We start from the raw sequence: 18,259 nt of genomic DNA, 5'->3' as shown, positions 1-18,259 counted from the left end.
ATTTATTGCATTATCATGATATTTTACAGGCATCTAAATATCTCAGCTTTAGCTTCTGATTATAATTGAATGTTTTTTATCCTCTATAGACCAAATTCAAAGGGATCTGGCGTGACGAATCACGCCAGATTCCTTTGTTCACGGTCCGTGTACCTTCCGGCCATTTGATTTTTAAAAATAAGAAAATTGAATTTCGTTCACCAATTTTTTTGATTTTATTGTTTTGAGAGTAAGAAATTACCAAAAATAGCATTTTTTTAATTTTTGATAATAAGAAATTAGCTTTTTTTGATTGAAATCTAAAAACTGAAATCAATTTTCAATTTTCAAAAAAACAAAAATTGAATCGTACAAAATTTACTCTAACGGGGGAGGGGTAAGACAAGTCGTGACTCTGTCCCAGGACCTTATCTGACAATGCATAATGTGCATTCTGATTAAAAATGGCCGCACTGTTGTCAAACAGAGGTGTCATTCGTATGTTTTACTATTTGGCATTAATCTTGGAAAGTTTTTCGTGGATTTTAAACACAGCTGGAACCGAAATAGTTGGCACAATGTAATTCAACGCTGGAACCTGAATATTCTGCCAAACGTTATAATCGTCTCGATGGTTCGGTGAAAGGAAAGGCTTGGTTTTTAACAGATTTTTGTATTATATGTCATTGGCCGGCGAGATGCAGCATTGGAGATGCTTCAAGCAAGAATCAAAGCATTTTTTAAAGAGTATAATCGTTGGATTTGGCTTTTTTTTGTGTGGGTTTATTTGGAGTAAGCTTACGCAAGACAAGACAAGACAAATTATAACAACAACAATTTCCTTTTTATTGCTAATAATTTTGGATTAACTGTGTGGAAATATAAGCTTACAAGGCAAGAACGCAACAGGTATATATCAAAATGCTTTAAAAAATTCATTAGCATTTACTACAGTAGTACTACAACTTTATGCAGTACATTATGGCTGCCTGTTTGTAGCAATATTTAATCCTCTTGATGTGCCTTTGATTTAAACTTTATATCTGTGAATTTGAACATTATTTTCTGTGAATTTAAACTTGTTGATTTGAATCCAAACCGATTTTATTTGTGAATTTAAACTTTTGGATTTGAATTTAAACTTTTGGATTTGAATTTAAACTTTTGGATTTGAATTTAAACTTTTGGATTTGAATTTAAACTCTTGTATATTTAATCTTACTGGGGCGAGCTGCTCGGCCAGAGCACTGCCTCGTTGTCAAGTAGAGTTCCCGCCATCTTGGATTTTTATACCACTTTCATTATGGCTCATGATGTTGAGCACTTTTTGAGGTCTATATTAGACCGATCTGAGGCATTGATCAATCAAAGTGGAAGTAAAAATGATTCCTTTCTGAGTGACTTGTTGGCTCATGTGGAATTAGTCGGAAAGGCAGTGGAATTTCTGCATGAAATACGTCATGTGTCGCATATAGATTCTGAAGATTTGGAGAGATGGAGAGAGTTGGAGCAAGTTTATTCTGACATTGAAAAGGAATTTATGAATATGTACAATAAGTGGTATGAAGAATCTACGAAGAGTACTTTAAGTAAGCTAGACGTGTCTATTGTATCAAGTGGAAGACCAGGGAGGCCTGGTTATCATATCCCCAAAGAAGTCTTAGAAGAACTACGTGGGCTTAATTTCTCATGGATTAAGATATCGAGAATGTTTGGAGTGTCACGATGGACTATCATGCGCAGGGTGGAGGAGTACAACTTGACTACTCTACAGAAATTTACCAATATCTCTGATAATGACATTGATGGTATTATAAAAGAATACATTTCACGCCATGGTTCCACCACAGGTGAACCATTTATGTCTGGATATTTTCAATCGCTTGGTTTACATGTTCAGAGAAGCAGAATAAGAGCTGCCTTAAATAGGGTGGATCCACATAATACACTGTTAAGGTGGGGTACTGTTGTTTCAAGGAGGAAGTACTTTGTACCATGGCCAAACTCATTATGGCATATAGATGGTCATCACTCCCTCATCAGATGGAAATTTGTAATCCATGGTTGTTGTGATGGCAAGTCAAGGAAGGTGATGTTTTTGAGGTGCAGCACAAATAACTTAGCTGAGACAGTGCTAAAAAATTTCAAAGAAGGCATTGCAAACAACAGCGGCATATGGCCTTCACGCATCAGAGTAGATTATGGTGTTGAAAATGTTTCAGTGTGTGATGAAATGGTTTCCCACTGGGGTGAAGGTCGGCATAGTTTTATTGCTGGGTCCTCTACAAGCAATCAACGCATAGAGAGACTATGGCGAGATGTATTTAGATGCGTCTGTCACTTCTTTTACTACACCTTTTATGCAATGGAAATGAGTGGAATTTTAAACATTGAAAACCCCATTCATGTGTTTGCTTTACACTTGGTTTTTACCAGCAGAATCAACCAAGCCCTCGATGATTTCGTTACTATGTTCAACAATCATAGATTATCATCAGAACATAATTGGACTCCAAATCAAATATGGGTTAATGGAATCCAAGATGATAGCCATCCATTAAATTTAAATAATGGTTGGGATGATTCAGTTGTTGACCAATTTTATGGTGAAGACCCAGGTGGTCCACGTCCACAGTCAGGTGATGACGATGGTGTTGTCGTGGAACCTGTTGAAATACCCAACAGACATGAAATAACAAACTATGTCCTGAGTCAAGTAACAGTGGATAATCCATCAAGCCATGCTGGGATTGATATTTACTGTCAAGTTCTACAGCTTATAGTCCACAAACTTGAAGATTATGGGAATATTTGATTTCTCAGACATGTGTAAATACAGACATAGCAAACAAATATGTTTAAACTGAACAAGATGCAAACTATGTGGTGGGTAAACTTAGAATTTACCAAAAGTACATAAATTGCTTGTAAAAACAACTAGATAACCTATAATATCAAATTGAGAATATAATTTAAATTTTTACAAAATGATAGAGAAAATTGATTCAAAATATTATTTATAGATCAAACAATGAGTGTTTTTTGCACTTGTAATAACATGAGATAACAATCTAAACAATCTATGAACATGAACTCTTTGTTGAAGTCTTAAAGGGGCTTAAATGTTTGCCTAAAATTAAAAGACATTTGAAATTGAGCATATTTCTCATACAGTGCCAAAATGTGTATTGGCAAAGGCCATGTCATAAACTTCAAAGAGGCTTGTACTGCTTGGTAGCTTTGACTGCAATGACCCAATAGGCAACTGCAGAACATTTGTGCACGTTTGTGCTGTAGGTATGTATTGGTATGGTACTGATTCCAGTGCACCGTCATCCTGTAGATAAAACAAAAAAATGGAAAGGAACACATGTGAAAACTTGCATGTGACATGTGCTAAATTCTAACCCCCTTAACTTAGCTGTGAAATTTCAAAATGATACCCGCTATCTAAGTTTTGAAAAACAACCATAAAATAATATACATGTATATGTAATTATATGGAATAAATAAATGACCTTTTTACTTGTAAAAATTCAATGACTCCCTCCCTGATTCATACAGCTCCCCCTCCTAAAAATGAATGCTCTCTTACTGTGTTGAGTTTCAATATTCATTTGCACAGTTGAAGAGGACAGTGGTACAACTAAATTTAGTATGCTGTATGTATCTCTGAAGGATACTGTTTTCCTTACCTTTGCAAACCTTATACATGGGGAGATAACAAACCCAAGGACTGGTTCTTCTGAAGCCCCTGTGACAAATATTAGAATTGACTCCAGAGTAACTGGTGCTCTACGCCCGCTTCCAGTTTCTCGCACATACTTAACAAATAAGGTATACACTTCCTTTTCCCGTATAAGTGCTGTGGACCCTTCTTCAGAAAACTCTGGGGTTAGTAGATGAAGTAGGATCTTTGGTGTCAGCTGCTTCTTGCGTGGGCGTAGCAGCTGGAGAACAGTTGGGAAACACTGAAAAATGTGAGACAAACCACATGTGTTTAACCCCCGTTGGATATTGGCAATGCACTCATTACTTGATAGTGTTGCTAGTTGCTCAATGACATCTGATGGCATGTAAGTTGGTAGTTGACCATTTTGAAGTAGGGCAACTGCAATCATTATTCCCACAAAATAGTAGTCATCTGCCAAATGCACTCGAAGGCCACTGTCAAAATACTTCTCCTTTATGGCATTGTTTACTAAGCGTATCCATTCTTTCCTTGGACCTCCTAGATCTCTTGCTTTCTCACCCATAAAATCTACCTCAAACGTTAAGTTGAAACTTTCAACTGAGGACAACTCTGAAAAAGTAGTTTCTAAAATGTTGTGTCTGTCAACACAGATGGAATTTGTCACTCCATCATGTGAATCCGATTCGCTCACTGCATCAATTACTCTACCTTTTACCAGCTCCTTTTGCAGAAATCTGAGGATCTCTACAGGGTCAGCCAGTCCTTGTTCTATGATGACATTCACAAGGGGATCCAATGGTTTTGGCTCTTTCTCATGGATTTCAGATCCTAAGGCAGGTGCAATATCATAAGGAGGCTTCTGAGGAGCAGGAATTTCTTGAACCTCTTCATCTTTCTCATTCTCTGCAGTTTTCGTGTTATCTTCTTTTGAAATCTTTGGTTTCTTATCCAAGCACGTCTCCGACTCAAATACAGATTTTGCGAAAACTTCGTCATTTTCTGAATCAGAGTCATAAACGAATCGGTAGGCATCTTTGACTTTCAAATACAATAATCCTTGACCAGCCATTTTCTTAACAACGGGGTAATTGTATTCCGTTCCACGCCCCATCTGAAGGGTTGATATCGCCTTGTGCCGTACCTTTACAAAATCGAAATTATTTTCCCCAAGTAGAGGATATTTTTCTTTTAAAGACTCCGCGATCTTTCTTCTAATTTCTCTTTCATCATCATCCTCCACCAGCATCAACATACCCGAAGCTATAATGGAGTCCCATTTCAAATGTTGAGACTCGTCATCTTCATCATCAAAACATCGTAATAAAGCGAACTCTAGCGCCTTTTTCTCTTTCTTAGGCTTTTCTCTAGCTTGCTTAGTACGATCATAGTTGCCTCCAGAGGCTGCTCGCAATCTTTCTGGACGATTTAATCTCCTGCACAAACCAGAAGAAGAACTTTCACGAAGCATGCTACTAGCTCGTCTCAAAGTTTCTTGAATTGTTGACGAAGTGGGTCTAGGAGTAGATGGGTCGGTAAGTTGCGTGGACGTTTCAGAGTTATTTGAAAGTAGGGCTGAAGCTTCGTTCAGTAGCTTGGAAACTTTCTTCTTTACTTCATCCTCCATATTCCTTTTTAATCATGAAAAGCAGCCGTATTATAAAAGCAAAGCAATACGAAATGAACGTGGTATAAAAATCCAAGATGGCGGGAACTCTACTTGACAGCGAGGCAGTGCTCTGGCCGAGCAGCTCGCCCCAGTAAGATTAAATATACAAGAGTTTAAATTCAAATCCAAAAGTTTAAATTCAAATCCAAAAGTTTAAATTCAAATCCAAAAGTTTAAATTCAAATCCAAAAGTTTAAATTCAAATCCAAAAGTTTAAATTCACAAATAAAATCGGTTTGGATTCAAATCAACAAGTTTAAATTCACAGAAAATAATGTTCAAATTCACAGATATAAAGTTTAAATCAAAGGCACATCAAGAGGATTAAATATTGCTACAAACAGGCAGCCATAGTACATCCTAATCAATCTACCAAGACTCAAAGGGATTCATGAAAACGAAATCCTGCTTCATGGCTAAGGGTATTATAATGTTGATGTACTATGTGATTTGAAAATTGGCTAATACTCCAAATAAACCCACACAAAAAAAGCCAAATCCAACGATTATACTCTTTAAAAAATGCTTTGATTCTTGCTTGAAGCATCTCCAATGCTGTATCTCGCCGGCCAATGACATATAATACAAAAATCTGTTAAAAACCAAGCCTTTCCTTTCACCGAACCATCGAGACGATTATAACGTTTGGCAGAATATTCAGGTTCCAGCGTTGAATTACATTGTGCCAACTATTTCGGTTCCAGCTGTGTTTAAAATCCACGAAAAACTTTCCAAGATTAATGCCAAATAGTAAAACATACGAATGACACCTCTGTTTGACAACAGTGCGGCCATTTTTAATCAGAATGCACATTATGCATTGTCAGATAAGGTCCTGGGACAGAGTCACGACTTGTCTTACCCCTCCCCCGTTAGAGTAAATTTTGTACGATTCAATTTTTGTTTTTTTGAAAATTGAAAATTGATTTCAGTTTTTAGATTTCAATCAAAAAAAGCTAATTTCTTATTATCAAAAATTAAAAAAATGCTATTTTTGGTAATTTCTTACTCTCAAAACAACAAAATCAAAAAAATTGGTGAACGAAATTCAATTTTCTTATTTTTAAAAATCAAATGGCCGGAAGGTACACGGACCGTTCACAACTTAAGCCTCACATCGGTGCGAGTTTTGAATTTGGTCTATAGACTACAACGAATTGTAAAATAGTGACCAATTTGAAAAACTGTTGCGTTCTGACCTCTTGTTCACATGGAAAGTGTATATACAACATGGCACAACTACATGCATTTACACTTCATCAGTAGGTGAATCTGCTTTGGCATATGCAACTATAGGCATAATTTGATGAGAGTACTATATCTAAGCACTAATTTGTGAAACGGTATGGGGCCAATATAAGCTTATAAATTAATTTTTCACTCAATGGTGCAGAACTATTATTTGGTGCTAAATAGAACTGGATTAGGATTGATTATAAAGTTAACTCCTTAATTCTGATAATAAAACTTGTTCTTCATTAAAGTGCGTGTATTAAAAGCATGCTGTAATATCGGCAGGAGTTTATTCAATACATTTCATTGTGTGTTTCTTATAAGACTTTTCGTCATCGTGTGGGAACAAACGGAAACATCTCGGACAGCAATACTCTTTCGAATTCCTTGCACCATCAACGACCTCTTCACCAAGTAGGTCTCTACTGTCTGCTTGTACATCACCGCCGTGGAACATGTCGTTTGATGATCTCTGGGACTCTGACGGTCCTCGTGGATGAATGTCCTATGACGTACAGAAAAGATATCTGTTAGCAGGGGTGGATCCAGGATTTTGTTCAGGGAGGGGTGCTGCGCACAAAGTTAACCCAGGGAGGGGTGCACCCCTTAGAATCAAAGGGAAAAAACAGTATTGGTTATCTTCGAAGTTGGGGCACAAAGTCAAACCAGGGAGGGGTGCGCACCCCCTGCACCCCTCCCCTGGATCCGCCCCTGGTTTGAAAGATAACTTATGCTCGTGTTCTGGTAACGATGGGGAGTCATTAGATAAAACAAGCTCCACCCCCAAAAACAACACTTTAAGTAGTTTTGCAGTGAATGAAATGATATAATAAACAAATGTAATAAAAAAGGAGACTGAAAATAATAGAGAGAAACTGTCTTAAAAATGAGTGGCTAGTTTGCCCTTTGATGTTACTAAACATGTCCTACATTGTCATGTGTGGGTACTTACTTGACGGTAGGCCCATGACTGGTGAGGCAAGTATACTTCACGAAGCTGAGATATAAGAAATCAATGCAACTTTTCAATACATTACAACTAAAAGAATAGTAGCCTTAATAATGATAATAATGATGATGATGATGATGATGATGATGATGATAATCTTTATTGAGATAACTTTTTCATAATTATGATTTTCAAAAAGGACCTCAGAAAAAGGACCTCAGCATTTTCCCATTCATTCATTCCTCCCTCCCTTCCTTCCTTTCAGTTCTTTCTTTCTTGTTATACTTACAGGGTTTTGAGGCTCTGATTGAATCGCAATCACACGTGCACTTTGATGTAAGTCTTGTTGGTCTTGCATCAGATGTCGTTCTTCTCTGTTGTATTGCTCTCTCAAGGCTCGAAGTCTTGCTTGACGTTCAGCGACTGCTTGTGCCTTTCTTGTCATGTCACTTAATCTGGTTTCAGGGTCAGAACCCTAATAAAATAATACGAAAAAAACCCTTTCAGAAAATCTGTTATCATAATGGTCCTTGTTTTCCGATGGCCTTTGATCCAGAGACGTAGATTATAAAGGAGACGCAGTGAATCACAAGCGCAAAGTTTTTTTTACTAGACAAATTCTGGAGCTTCGTAAGCACCGTAAAAAGAGAACGCTAGTAGACAATCTTTATGTCAGACATAGGTGCGTTCTCTGCTGCTGTTCACTCTTATCGAGTATAAGATCATACAATAAAGGTTATCACACAAGTTGTGCTTATTGCTTCTGTACTAGTGAACTTGACTAGGCTGACTACCTCTCTTTGGAAATTCAATTGACGTTTCAAGCGATCTTTTTCTTCACTTTCTTTCTTGAAGTCTTCTTCGTAAAGTCGAACCTTGCAAGAGAAAAGACTATTTAGTTATTAAAACCACCGATATACTAAAATAAATTACTTCTACTCTACTTTTTTTGCGATTTCGTCGGCGCATTTCCCTAAACCACCCTATCCTGTGATGAAGAGTAAGCCTTCCAATTTTATCGGACCACGAAACGATCTCTGATATGATCAAAACAGGGCACGGCTAGCTCACAGATCGAACCCTGACTTACGTAAGCTAAGCTGATGTTTCAGGACACAGCTTCTGCTCACAGACCAAATCCTAAAACAACCAGTAAAGGTGCAGACCGTACACACAATGGGACATCGCCTGCAACGTTGCTTGAAAGGGACTGTTTTTTTGGGTGTCGCACGAGGCGAAGTTGCATGTGACGTCGCAGAGGTACAAATTATTTCTAGGGGAGAGGTAGCCTATAGTATATTGAGAAAAATAATACCTGTTCTCTCAGGACAGATACTTCTTCCTTTAAGTTCCTAACTTCAGTTTCCAAAGTTTCTTTTTCGTTTTGCATCCTCTCTCTGTCTTGTCTTTCACATGCAAAGTCATCAGCATAAACTCGCAACTGTTGCTTGAGGACTTCAATCTCTTTAATCATATCTGGTGGTGGTTCTTCAGGCGAAGCTGCTGATTGGCTACTTGTTGACAACTTTTGATTACTGATCAGGGCTGATGGGAAACTCAGCCGGGAGGATGGGCCTGGGGTCTAAATATTATATTGAAATATTCGTCAAAAAACTAGACTTCATGTTTGTTAGTTTACAGGTGCTGGCACACGGTGCAACATTGCACGCAACAGGACTGTTGCAGCGTGTCTACCCCAAACTTGTTGCACGCAACGTTGCATGCAACAATTCTGAAGTTGAATCGCGCTCCACTCTTGCAACCTCGCGCGCAACAAATTTCATCGTGTGAACATGGCTGCAACATTACCTGCAACATTTTGAAATTTCCAGCCAATCAGCTTGCACCATATTTATAACTGCTGACCAAATTATCTTAACATAGCAGGCTGACACAAGCGGTGTTGCGTGGTTTTTGTTGTCGCGGTCCCCCCCCCCCCCCCCCCCTCCCCCCGAATAAAAACCTTAAAGAACAATGCGACTCCCAAAGTGCCTTTCAAAAACGTAACCCAAAACAAAGCAAAAAGGTTTTCAAGGTAATTGAAATCCTTCTTTTAATTCTGTGGTTCGTGTTTGTCCCGATGGCGACACTAGAGAAAAATGTTTGCGCATGCGTGCACTTCAGCACGTTTTCTAAGAATTTTGAAGAGTTTGAGTGAGAAAATAAATGTTTGTTTTCTCAAAGTATACAAAAAAGTTCGCGAGTATACTTTTGTTAGACCAAGATACTGTATTAACAAACACAATATGAAAGAGTTAGCCTTAAGTTTCAAGCATGGACACTAAGTTTTAGCATTTTGTGAAGTCCAATTACTTAGGTATGTTTGAAAGTCAAATTTACATATGTTTTGACTAATTTACATACGGATTCAGAGCATGCGCAGACGTTTTTCACTCGTGTCCCCGATGGCTAGTCTCCTCCCTAGCCGTCACAAGCCTAAATTTCTCTTTCAAAACTATGCACTCATGCAACATCGAGCTACTACCTTCCAACTTCGCTTTGAAGTAATCTGCTTGTAATAAAATACTTTGTTCTCACATACTTGTGTCTAATAACTCGTTATTGTTATCACCTGTTGTAGTGGTGTATATTCTGGTTGCAGTTCGTATCTCTTTTGAATGGGAAGTCTGTTCAGCTTTTCTTGGAGTTCTCTGCACTTCTCCTCTAGTTCCTACGAAGGAAAAAGAATGACGTTTGATTCCATGTTGGTAATTCTTGAAAACGAAATTTAATGATTGTTGAGTTAGTATTTCTTGCTTTGTTCATCTACCTAACAATCTATTAACCCATCCACCCATAGAATCATCTATCCAACTATCGATTGACCTATACTCATTCATCCATCCATGCACCTAACACCCACCCACCCTACCACCCATCATCTACTCACCAATCAATTCACTTACCCATTCATCTATTTACCGATTATTTTTGATACAAATAAATCGTTAGGGTCCATAAAGATAAATGGGGACCGTGAGGAGATAAATTTTAAACTACCCTAACGATTTATTTGATTGACAGAAGTGTATTGCCCGATTTGTATGTCGAAATTGTTGTCTCGATCAGCGCCGGCGAAGCAATTAAAGCAAATCGCTATTGGCACTTATTCTACGCTACATACATTTTTCTCGTCCAATGCTTGTTGTTTCATTTGCCGTTCTTGTTCAATGATACTACTAGCTGATTTCCACATTTCAGATTCTTTAACCATATTTATTTGATGCTTGAGATCAGCAATCTCTTTGCCTGTCTCTGTTTTCAGCTTCTTGTATTGCGCATCCCACGCATGATTGACATCAAGGATCTGAAATCCGTCAAATAATATAAGCTTGCGGCAAGGCCCTGTTTCACATGAAACTCGTGTGCAACGCCGTTGCGAGGCAAACTTCAAAAGAGGCTGTTACACGGCGCAATTTCGTCTTGAAAAGGGTTCGCTACACAAGCTTCGGTTGCAGAAGTAGAAAGCAGTAAGTTCTAATGACGAAAGTTTCTCAAAGCCTAAACTGCGCCGTGTAACGACCCCGTGGAACTTGTTTTGCAACACCGTTGCACACAAGTTTCAGGTGAGAGTTAACGTTTCAACATGTATAAACAGGGCCTTGAAGCCCAAATCCATAAATGATTCTGATTCTAATTCCTAGGGACAATCGAGCATGATCAACCGCCATCCTGTTGGCTCTGTTCGTTGAGCATCGGACTTACGTACAGGAGGTAGTGGTTTGAGTCCCGGCGGTACCAACACTCAGGGTCTTAAAATAATTGAGGAGAAAGTGCTGCCATCTGTGAATGGTTAGACTTTCAAGTGGCTCGGATGACCACTTTAAATGGCGGTCCCGTCTCTCCACACTTCATCATCGTAACTAATATATATATATCATAAATCATTATCATTATGATCTGGACTCAACTGTCGTTCAATCAAAGCTAATCAAGTGCATACCTACTCTCGTTAAAATTGAAACAAGGACTTTTTTGAATAACTCACCTCTTCCTTCTGACGAATAACTTCTTCTTTTTCCCGTTTGACTTGATTTAATTGTAGTATCAACTCAGAACATTGACCACAAGCATATGGTGTTCCCAATTCTCCAAGTTCTTTGTCTTTTGAACTGAGCTGTTACGAAAAAATAACAATATACAGTCATTCAGTTTTATCTAATAAGTGAACTGCCATAATAGAATTCACAGTTTCGCTGGCACGAGAGGGAGAAGAACCGAGATTAATAATAATGATAATAAGCTATGATAATATTCAAACGGTCATGTTTGCTGCTCGTTAACAATAAATTTCATATGTCACTGATCTAGGAGTTATTTCACAACATTATGCTTTCACTGTGTTACGTTCTACATATTTTTCATTACTTCAAGATTCTTCAAGGTGGTATTAATATAAAGGGTCACAGATGTTCTCAGAGTACAAGGATATTTCTGGTAACTGATTTTTTTATTCTAATTAACCACATCCCCACCATCACAGCTATGACATCATCGCCATCAAACCACCATCATTATCATCATCACCACCACCACCACCACCACCATCATTACCACTACCATCATTATCATCATCACCACCACCACCACCACCACCATCATTACCACTACCATCATTATCATCATCACCACCACCACCACCACCACCATCATTACCACTACCATCATTATCATCACCACCACCACCACCACCACCACCATCATTACCACTACCATCATTATCATCATCACCACCATCATCATCCCCACTACCATCATTATCATCATCACCACCATCATCATCCCCACTACCATCATCATCCCCACTACCATCATTATCCCCACTACCATCATCATCCCCACTACCATCATCATCATCACCACCATCATCATCCCCACTACCATCATTATCATCATCCCCACCATCATCCCCACTACCATCATCATCCCCACTACCATGATTATCATCATCACCACCATCATTACCACTACCATGATTATCATCATCACCACCATCATCATCCCCACTACCATCATCATCATCCCCACTACCATCATCATCATCATCATCACCAATACCATCATCATCATCATTATTGTCAATTTGCTGAGCAAAATTTTCTAAAATAACTATTAGTTTTCCTCCTTTTAACTTTGCAACATAATGATTTTCTATCCCATGGTCTCTTTGGATAATTTTAGGACAAGTTGAAAGTATGGATCAATAGAATATAGAATGGGAGCCTACAATACATACCCTTGACAAGGATGACATTTGACTGGTATTCGATGCTGTTTCACTGGATGAGTAGTGTTCAATAGAACTGGTTTCTTCTTTATTTACGAAGACTGCTTCACCCAAAAGCTTGATTTGCTCTCTAATACTCTCTATCTCTTCCTTGTCATCTTTCAGTTGTACTTTAAGATCTTCCATCACCTTCTCCTGTGAAACCTTTGCACAACAAATCCACAAAGTCACCTTCTCTGAATGAATTGACTTACTGGTTGCACACTTCATTACATATTATGGAGCAGCTTTCATATAACTGTGAAAAGCTCTTTTACTCCGACGAAGGACTAGCGTCTGAAACATCAGTTTTTTCATCTTTTCACAGTGTATAATTTACCTTTTCATCATTACTGTGAAAAGCTCAGTGCTGTATGAGTGCCTTTTGAATGACTGATTTTTTTCTTGCACAATGTGTTAGTTTTGGCATACTTGGGCAGTGTCGTTACCTTGACATGACTATGTTGTCCATGCCAAAGGTGATGCTCAATAGATGATTAAGCAACAGACCTCATTTCTTTCCTATGCAATTGCCCATTTCTGACCACATGACATTCCCCTGAGCCTGAGAATTGTTCTTTTATGGTGAACATTTTAAAATATTTAAATATCAAAGAATCAACTCCCAAGAGCATCACATGGTCTGTAATGGGACAACAAACAACAAAGGTAAAATATGCAGGTCTACAGGAGATAGGTCATCCAAGGTTTAAATATCTGGAATGACATGAAGTGCTTCTTATTACTATTCTCATCAAAAACACAGATGTTAGTGTTGAGATATTAGTTGTATGCATTCCGTCTTGTAATAACCTATTTTATATCTCCTTTTGCTCCGACAACCTTTTTGGTAATAGGTGTATACAACTAAAAGTCTTAAATTCACGTTTCAAACCTGCTCCATTTCCATGGCCATGAATTTTTCTTTCAACTGTTCTTCCTCATTAGCCAGTCCTTGAAGGAATGTCTCTCTGGTTTTTACTTCTTTGGCGTGGTGTCCTATCCTCTTGACTAGAGTCGATACTTTGGACACCAAATTTGCACTTTCATTTCTGTTCTTTACATTTCCTGTTAGCTCCAATAGGTTTTTGGCCTCTCCCAAAAGAACATCTGACTCATCTTTGATCGTTTTGAATCCAGAGCTCAATTCCTTATAAGATATAATGCATGTTCAGCATTAATGTTGATCTATTAAAATTTATAAATAAATATTGAAGCATATCTTAGGCCTAGGGCAAACGTCGAACTTTCCATGCACCGAACTTAATTACATCAAAGAATGCCGCCTCATTATCACCTGATATCCATTGTTTTTAATGAGTTCGGTGCATGGAAAGTTCGACGTTTGCCCTAGGCCTTACCCTCCATAAATACCGTAAACATTTAAACTTTTTTTGAAATTTTAAAATTATGCTGAACACCATATAAGAAAATGAATACACAGTTAAAATATATATAATTCAAACCTTGACCTTTGCTCTGTTTTAGATATATCAGCCCTAGAGGATGACTTAGTGATTTGAAAATCATCATAAAATAAATAAAAATGGTGTTTACTATCCTTTGTTATCTATTTTCATTGCTAAGGAATTTATTATTGAAAATTCCAAAATGATCACATCATCACACCGACCTTGAAAAAAGTCAACCATCCAATGATGTAATATGAGAATTAGCCCAAAATGGCTGAAACTTATGTTGTTTATTGAGTGGGTAAGACAATGAGTTTGGTATATGTTTTATGGTGTTGACATGCTGCCAATAAACCCAGTATTTGGGTAGGGGTGTTTCGCTGGGATTCTGAAAGGGTTACCCTGTTTATGACAAAAAACTCAAATTTGTAGACCCTGTTTATGACAAAAGATATAAATAATTGCACTGAGTTCCCGTTTCAATTATCATCGCGTATCGTTTTTTTACGACCATAATAACCAGTTTCGGTCAATACGAAAGTAGGAGACCTGAATATGACAGGAAACTCAGGAAGAACTTTAAACTTGAGTGAAATTGCATACCCTGTTTATGACAAGAAGCTCGAAAAACCATACCCTGTTCAGCGGATCATCCCCGTATAGTCCATATATGAGAGTACCCCCCCCCCCCTGGACTATAAATTATAAAACCAAAAATGTAGATAACGACTAGTTTTTGAACTAGTTTGGACTGCATCAGTGTTTTTTAGTTGAAACAAATGTCAATGACTTCGACGTATTTTCATATTTACGGTGATGAAATTATCTACTATGATACCAAAAATGTTGCCCTAGATAATAGCTTATTAAACTTTAACCCTTCATTAAAATACTTGTCGAAATGAAATCCCCTATGATTCTCTTCTCTTGAGGATGCTCGGCAGTCTTGGGTACCCCAATTAATATTATTATTGTTATTGTATACTGAGGCTTTACACCATTCCTGGTCTCATTGAATTTGGCTTACCTTGATATGAAGATCACAATGTGGAATTCCAGAGGTCAATGGTGCTTCTTGGGGATTATAGTTTACATACTCATAAGAGGACTCAGAAAGACTGAACGAATTATCCTCAGACTGTGACAAGAAACACCTTCCTTCTGCAGCCATACTTGGTGTAGTTTGTAGTGATAATACTGATGGTGAGATGTTAACACTTGTGCTTTCTAGTTCACCCTTCAACTCAGAGACTTCTTGCCTTAATTTTAAGTTTTCATCTTGAGATTCTTGAAGAACTTTTGCTTTAAAATAAAATGAATACTCAGTGTTTTAGCTTTAGCTTGGAACTGCTCACATGTTCAGTTAAATATTACAGTGCTTCTCAATAAAGACGCAAAATCATAGAATTTTCTGTTGCAACAAAATAGAGCTTTGGTGGGGGTCAATCAAGGTGTTCTTATGACGTTGTCAGAACACACAAACCTTTCAAAGACAGAAGCTTGTGGGGCCATGTTTCCTCCATGCAAATTCATTACCATACCTCCTTACAAGGGCAGATCCAGGGGGGCAAAGGGGGGCTGAAGTCCCCCCTTCAGCAGAAAAAAAAACGATGCTTTTTTATATTGTTTTCCGTTGTGTTGATGGAAGAAACTCAATTAGCCCCCCCTAAAACTTTGGCTGGATCTGCCCTTGCCTTATTCTCGTACATGTATACCTCCTAGCATAGAAGACTAAGGATATTTCCGGTTAATGTGTGGTAAAGGGTTGCTTGTTTATTAATAGCTCTCTCTCACAACTTCAAAATTAGAGGCCATTGAAATTATAGTCATTTAGTGAAAGGAAAGGCACTCTCTAGAATCATTGTAAAATCCTCCCTCCCTTTTTGGAATAGGCCATTTCATGGATCCCGTTACTCAACCTCAGCCTCGTCAGCGTGTAATTATTCTTTAGAATTTGACTACAGTCCGCAGTAATGATATAGCGGCATCATAACTTTAAGAGCTTATAAAAAAGCAACGAGGCAACTAATCAGAAATCGGAGACACACTTTTGACAAACGATGTCATGTGATCTCGGAAACAAAATAAGCATTGGTTTCTGATCATTACCAGCTGTCATCGAACTCCACGAAGATGCCACAGTGAAAATTTGAATAATTCGCTCTAACTTAAAAGGATAAATGTATTTTACAAAAAGGGAAAAAGGAATAGTTTCTACATTTATTCAGCTTTCAGAAAATGTATACTTTGTTGAGGTTTCGATTAAAAGGTTTTGTGCTATTAAGAGTTGAATGCACAATGGTCGTTAGGGGTACCCTGATACCTTAATATATATATATTTTTTTTTTTGATATTTCAAACTTTTAACTTTTAAGTTCATATTCAATCAGCTGATTATCACTGGTTATATATTACATGTATATAATCACCTTACCTAAAACTTCAACTCCCTGTAGTCTCACATTAAGGCTTTTCTTTTCTCGTTGTAGTCTGTTTATTTCCTCCAGTAGTTTGTCCTGTTCCTCAGCGATAAGTGCCATTCCGTGTTCGTCTTTTTTTCATCAGGAAAGATATGAAAGTGAAAATGTTATCAAAAAATATTTTTTCACGAAGCTAATGATTTATAGATTTAAACGTCAAGGGATTTATGGCAGCATTCAATAGAAAATTGACGTATTTTCTAAACAAAAAGTTTTTGACTGTATCATGATTCGTGTACGTGCAGAACTGGACGATTACGCACTTCTTAAACAATGATAGTGAAGGAAGTAATGTGACTGACGGGGGGATCCCCTGTGAGGAACTCGCTCCAACAACACGTCATTAGATGTATTTTCACCATCAACGTAACTTTCCTTTGAAGAGGTTTTAGTGTTTGCTATCAGCCCGGAAGAAATTACGTTCTCCCTCTCATACAAACCTCAATTAATATGTTCTCGTGATATTCCCTTACCTGGTTTTGATTTTTCTATCGACAAAGTCCTAGAATGTCTAGTCATAAGCCATATCTGTTGCGTCGCAGCTCAGATTTTCCCCTCTGTTTTTGAAAAGGAATTTCAACTTGCAATCATAAAAAATTAAAAACAAACAAATAGTTCGTTAATAAAACTATTTTTGTGCAATCGGTGGTGAGAATATCTGAGTTTTCGACAGCATACGGCGACTTCTACGACAGTAAACGAAAAGACAAGAGAACCGTTTATGGCGGACGAAAGCCAATATGTTAATCAGGGGGAATCCCCTTGATCACGTGATTACATCATAGTCACATGATTTCTTAGCCACACAGGCAGCCCAAGCAAAGCCTTTGAGAAGTCCTTAGAATTGGAAAAAAACTGCAAAGAGAACAAAAATTCAAAAAGATAACAAAAAAGAGTTTAAAACGATTTTAATGACGCCTTGTATGATTCTTTTATTCATCCTTAATAGTACAGAAAGTTATTTTAAACGATTTTTGGCTATTTTATAATTTATGGTCTTACTTGTAGAAGGGTGAAAGGAAAGCTTCATTCAAGTGATTTTATTGAAGTATTTATTGAGTTTGTGTTTTTTTTCTATTTTATTGAATTTCCCAAAACATCCATAGATTGGGGTGCCTGTGTCTTCGCTATAAAGGATGGCTGGGGATGGCAAGGGATGGTTAGGGATGGTTAGGGATGGTTAGGGATGGTTAGGGATGGTTAGACATGGTTAGACATGGTTAGGGATGGCTAGGGATGGTTAGGGATGGTTAGGGATGGCAAGGGATGGTTAGGGATGGTTAGACATGGTTAGGGATGGTTAGGGATGGTTAGGGATGGTTAGGGATGGTTAGGGATGGTTAGGGATGGCTAGGGATGGTTAGGGATGGCTAGGGATGGTTAGGGATGGTTAGGGATGGTTAGGGATGGCAAGGGATGGTTAGGGATGGCAAGGGATGGTTAGGGATGGCAAGGGAAGGTTAGGGATGGTTAGGGATGGTTAGGGATGGTTAGGGATGGTTAGGGATGGTTAGGGATGGCTAGGGATGGCTAGGGATGGCTAGGGATGGCAAGGGATGGTTAGGGATGGTTAGGGATGG

General features: G+C 38.0%; 3 protein-coding genes across 3 annotated transcripts; 1 reads left to right on the top strand and 2 right to left on the bottom strand.

Moving 5' to 3' along the window:
- Positions 1-1,204: 1,204 nt before the first annotated feature.
- LOC148908386 (uncharacterized) lies at positions 1,205-3,514 on the top strand. Its single transcript, XM_089035573.1, has one exon. It carries the CDS (start codon positions 1,283-1,285, stop codon positions 2,792-2,794), a length of 1,512 nt encoding a protein of 503 aa, XP_088891699.1. The 5' UTR covers positions 1,205-1,282; the 3' UTR covers positions 2,795-3,514.
- On the bottom strand, positions 2,697-5,434 carry LOC148908385 (uncharacterized). The gene is made up of 2 exons (XM_089035572.1): positions 3,675-5,434; positions 2,697-3,316 (listed from the first exon to the last, which is right to left on the bottom strand). The coding sequence occupies exons 1-2, from the start codon at positions 5,295-5,297 to the stop codon at positions 3,146-3,148; spliced, it is 1,794 nt and encodes a 597-aa protein (XP_088891698.1). The 5' UTR covers positions 5,298-5,434; the 3' UTR covers positions 2,697-3,145.
- A 1,092-nt stretch (positions 5,435-6,526) lies between these two features.
- LOC116300692 (uncharacterized) lies at positions 6,527-17,428 on the bottom strand. Its single transcript, XM_031709608.2, has 13 exons — positions 17,153-17,428; positions 16,634-16,750; positions 15,227-15,501; positions 13,683-13,937; positions 12,758-12,952; positions 11,510-11,638; positions 10,646-10,828; positions 10,094-10,192; positions 8,837-9,103; positions 8,316-8,396; positions 7,811-7,996; positions 7,525-7,569; positions 6,527-7,077 (listed from the first exon to the last, which is right to left on the bottom strand). Exons 1-13 carry the CDS (start codon positions 17,196-17,198, stop codon positions 6,862-6,864), a joined length of 2,094 nt encoding a protein of 697 aa, XP_031565468.2. The 5' UTR covers positions 17,199-17,428; the 3' UTR covers positions 6,527-6,861.
- Between the last annotated feature and the right edge of the window lie 831 nt (positions 17,429-18,259).

Source organism: Actinia tenebrosa, unplaced genomic scaffold (assembly GCF_029948245.1).
Source record: "Actinia tenebrosa isolate PJP-AT-01 unplaced genomic scaffold, QUT_ActTen_1.0 PGA_scaffold3__52_contigs__length_22856419, whole genome shotgun sequence".
Lineage (NCBI taxonomy): Eukaryota > Metazoa > Cnidaria > Anthozoa > Actiniaria > Actiniidae > Actinia > Actinia tenebrosa.
This window is presented reverse-complemented; position numbering and strand designations above follow the sequence as displayed.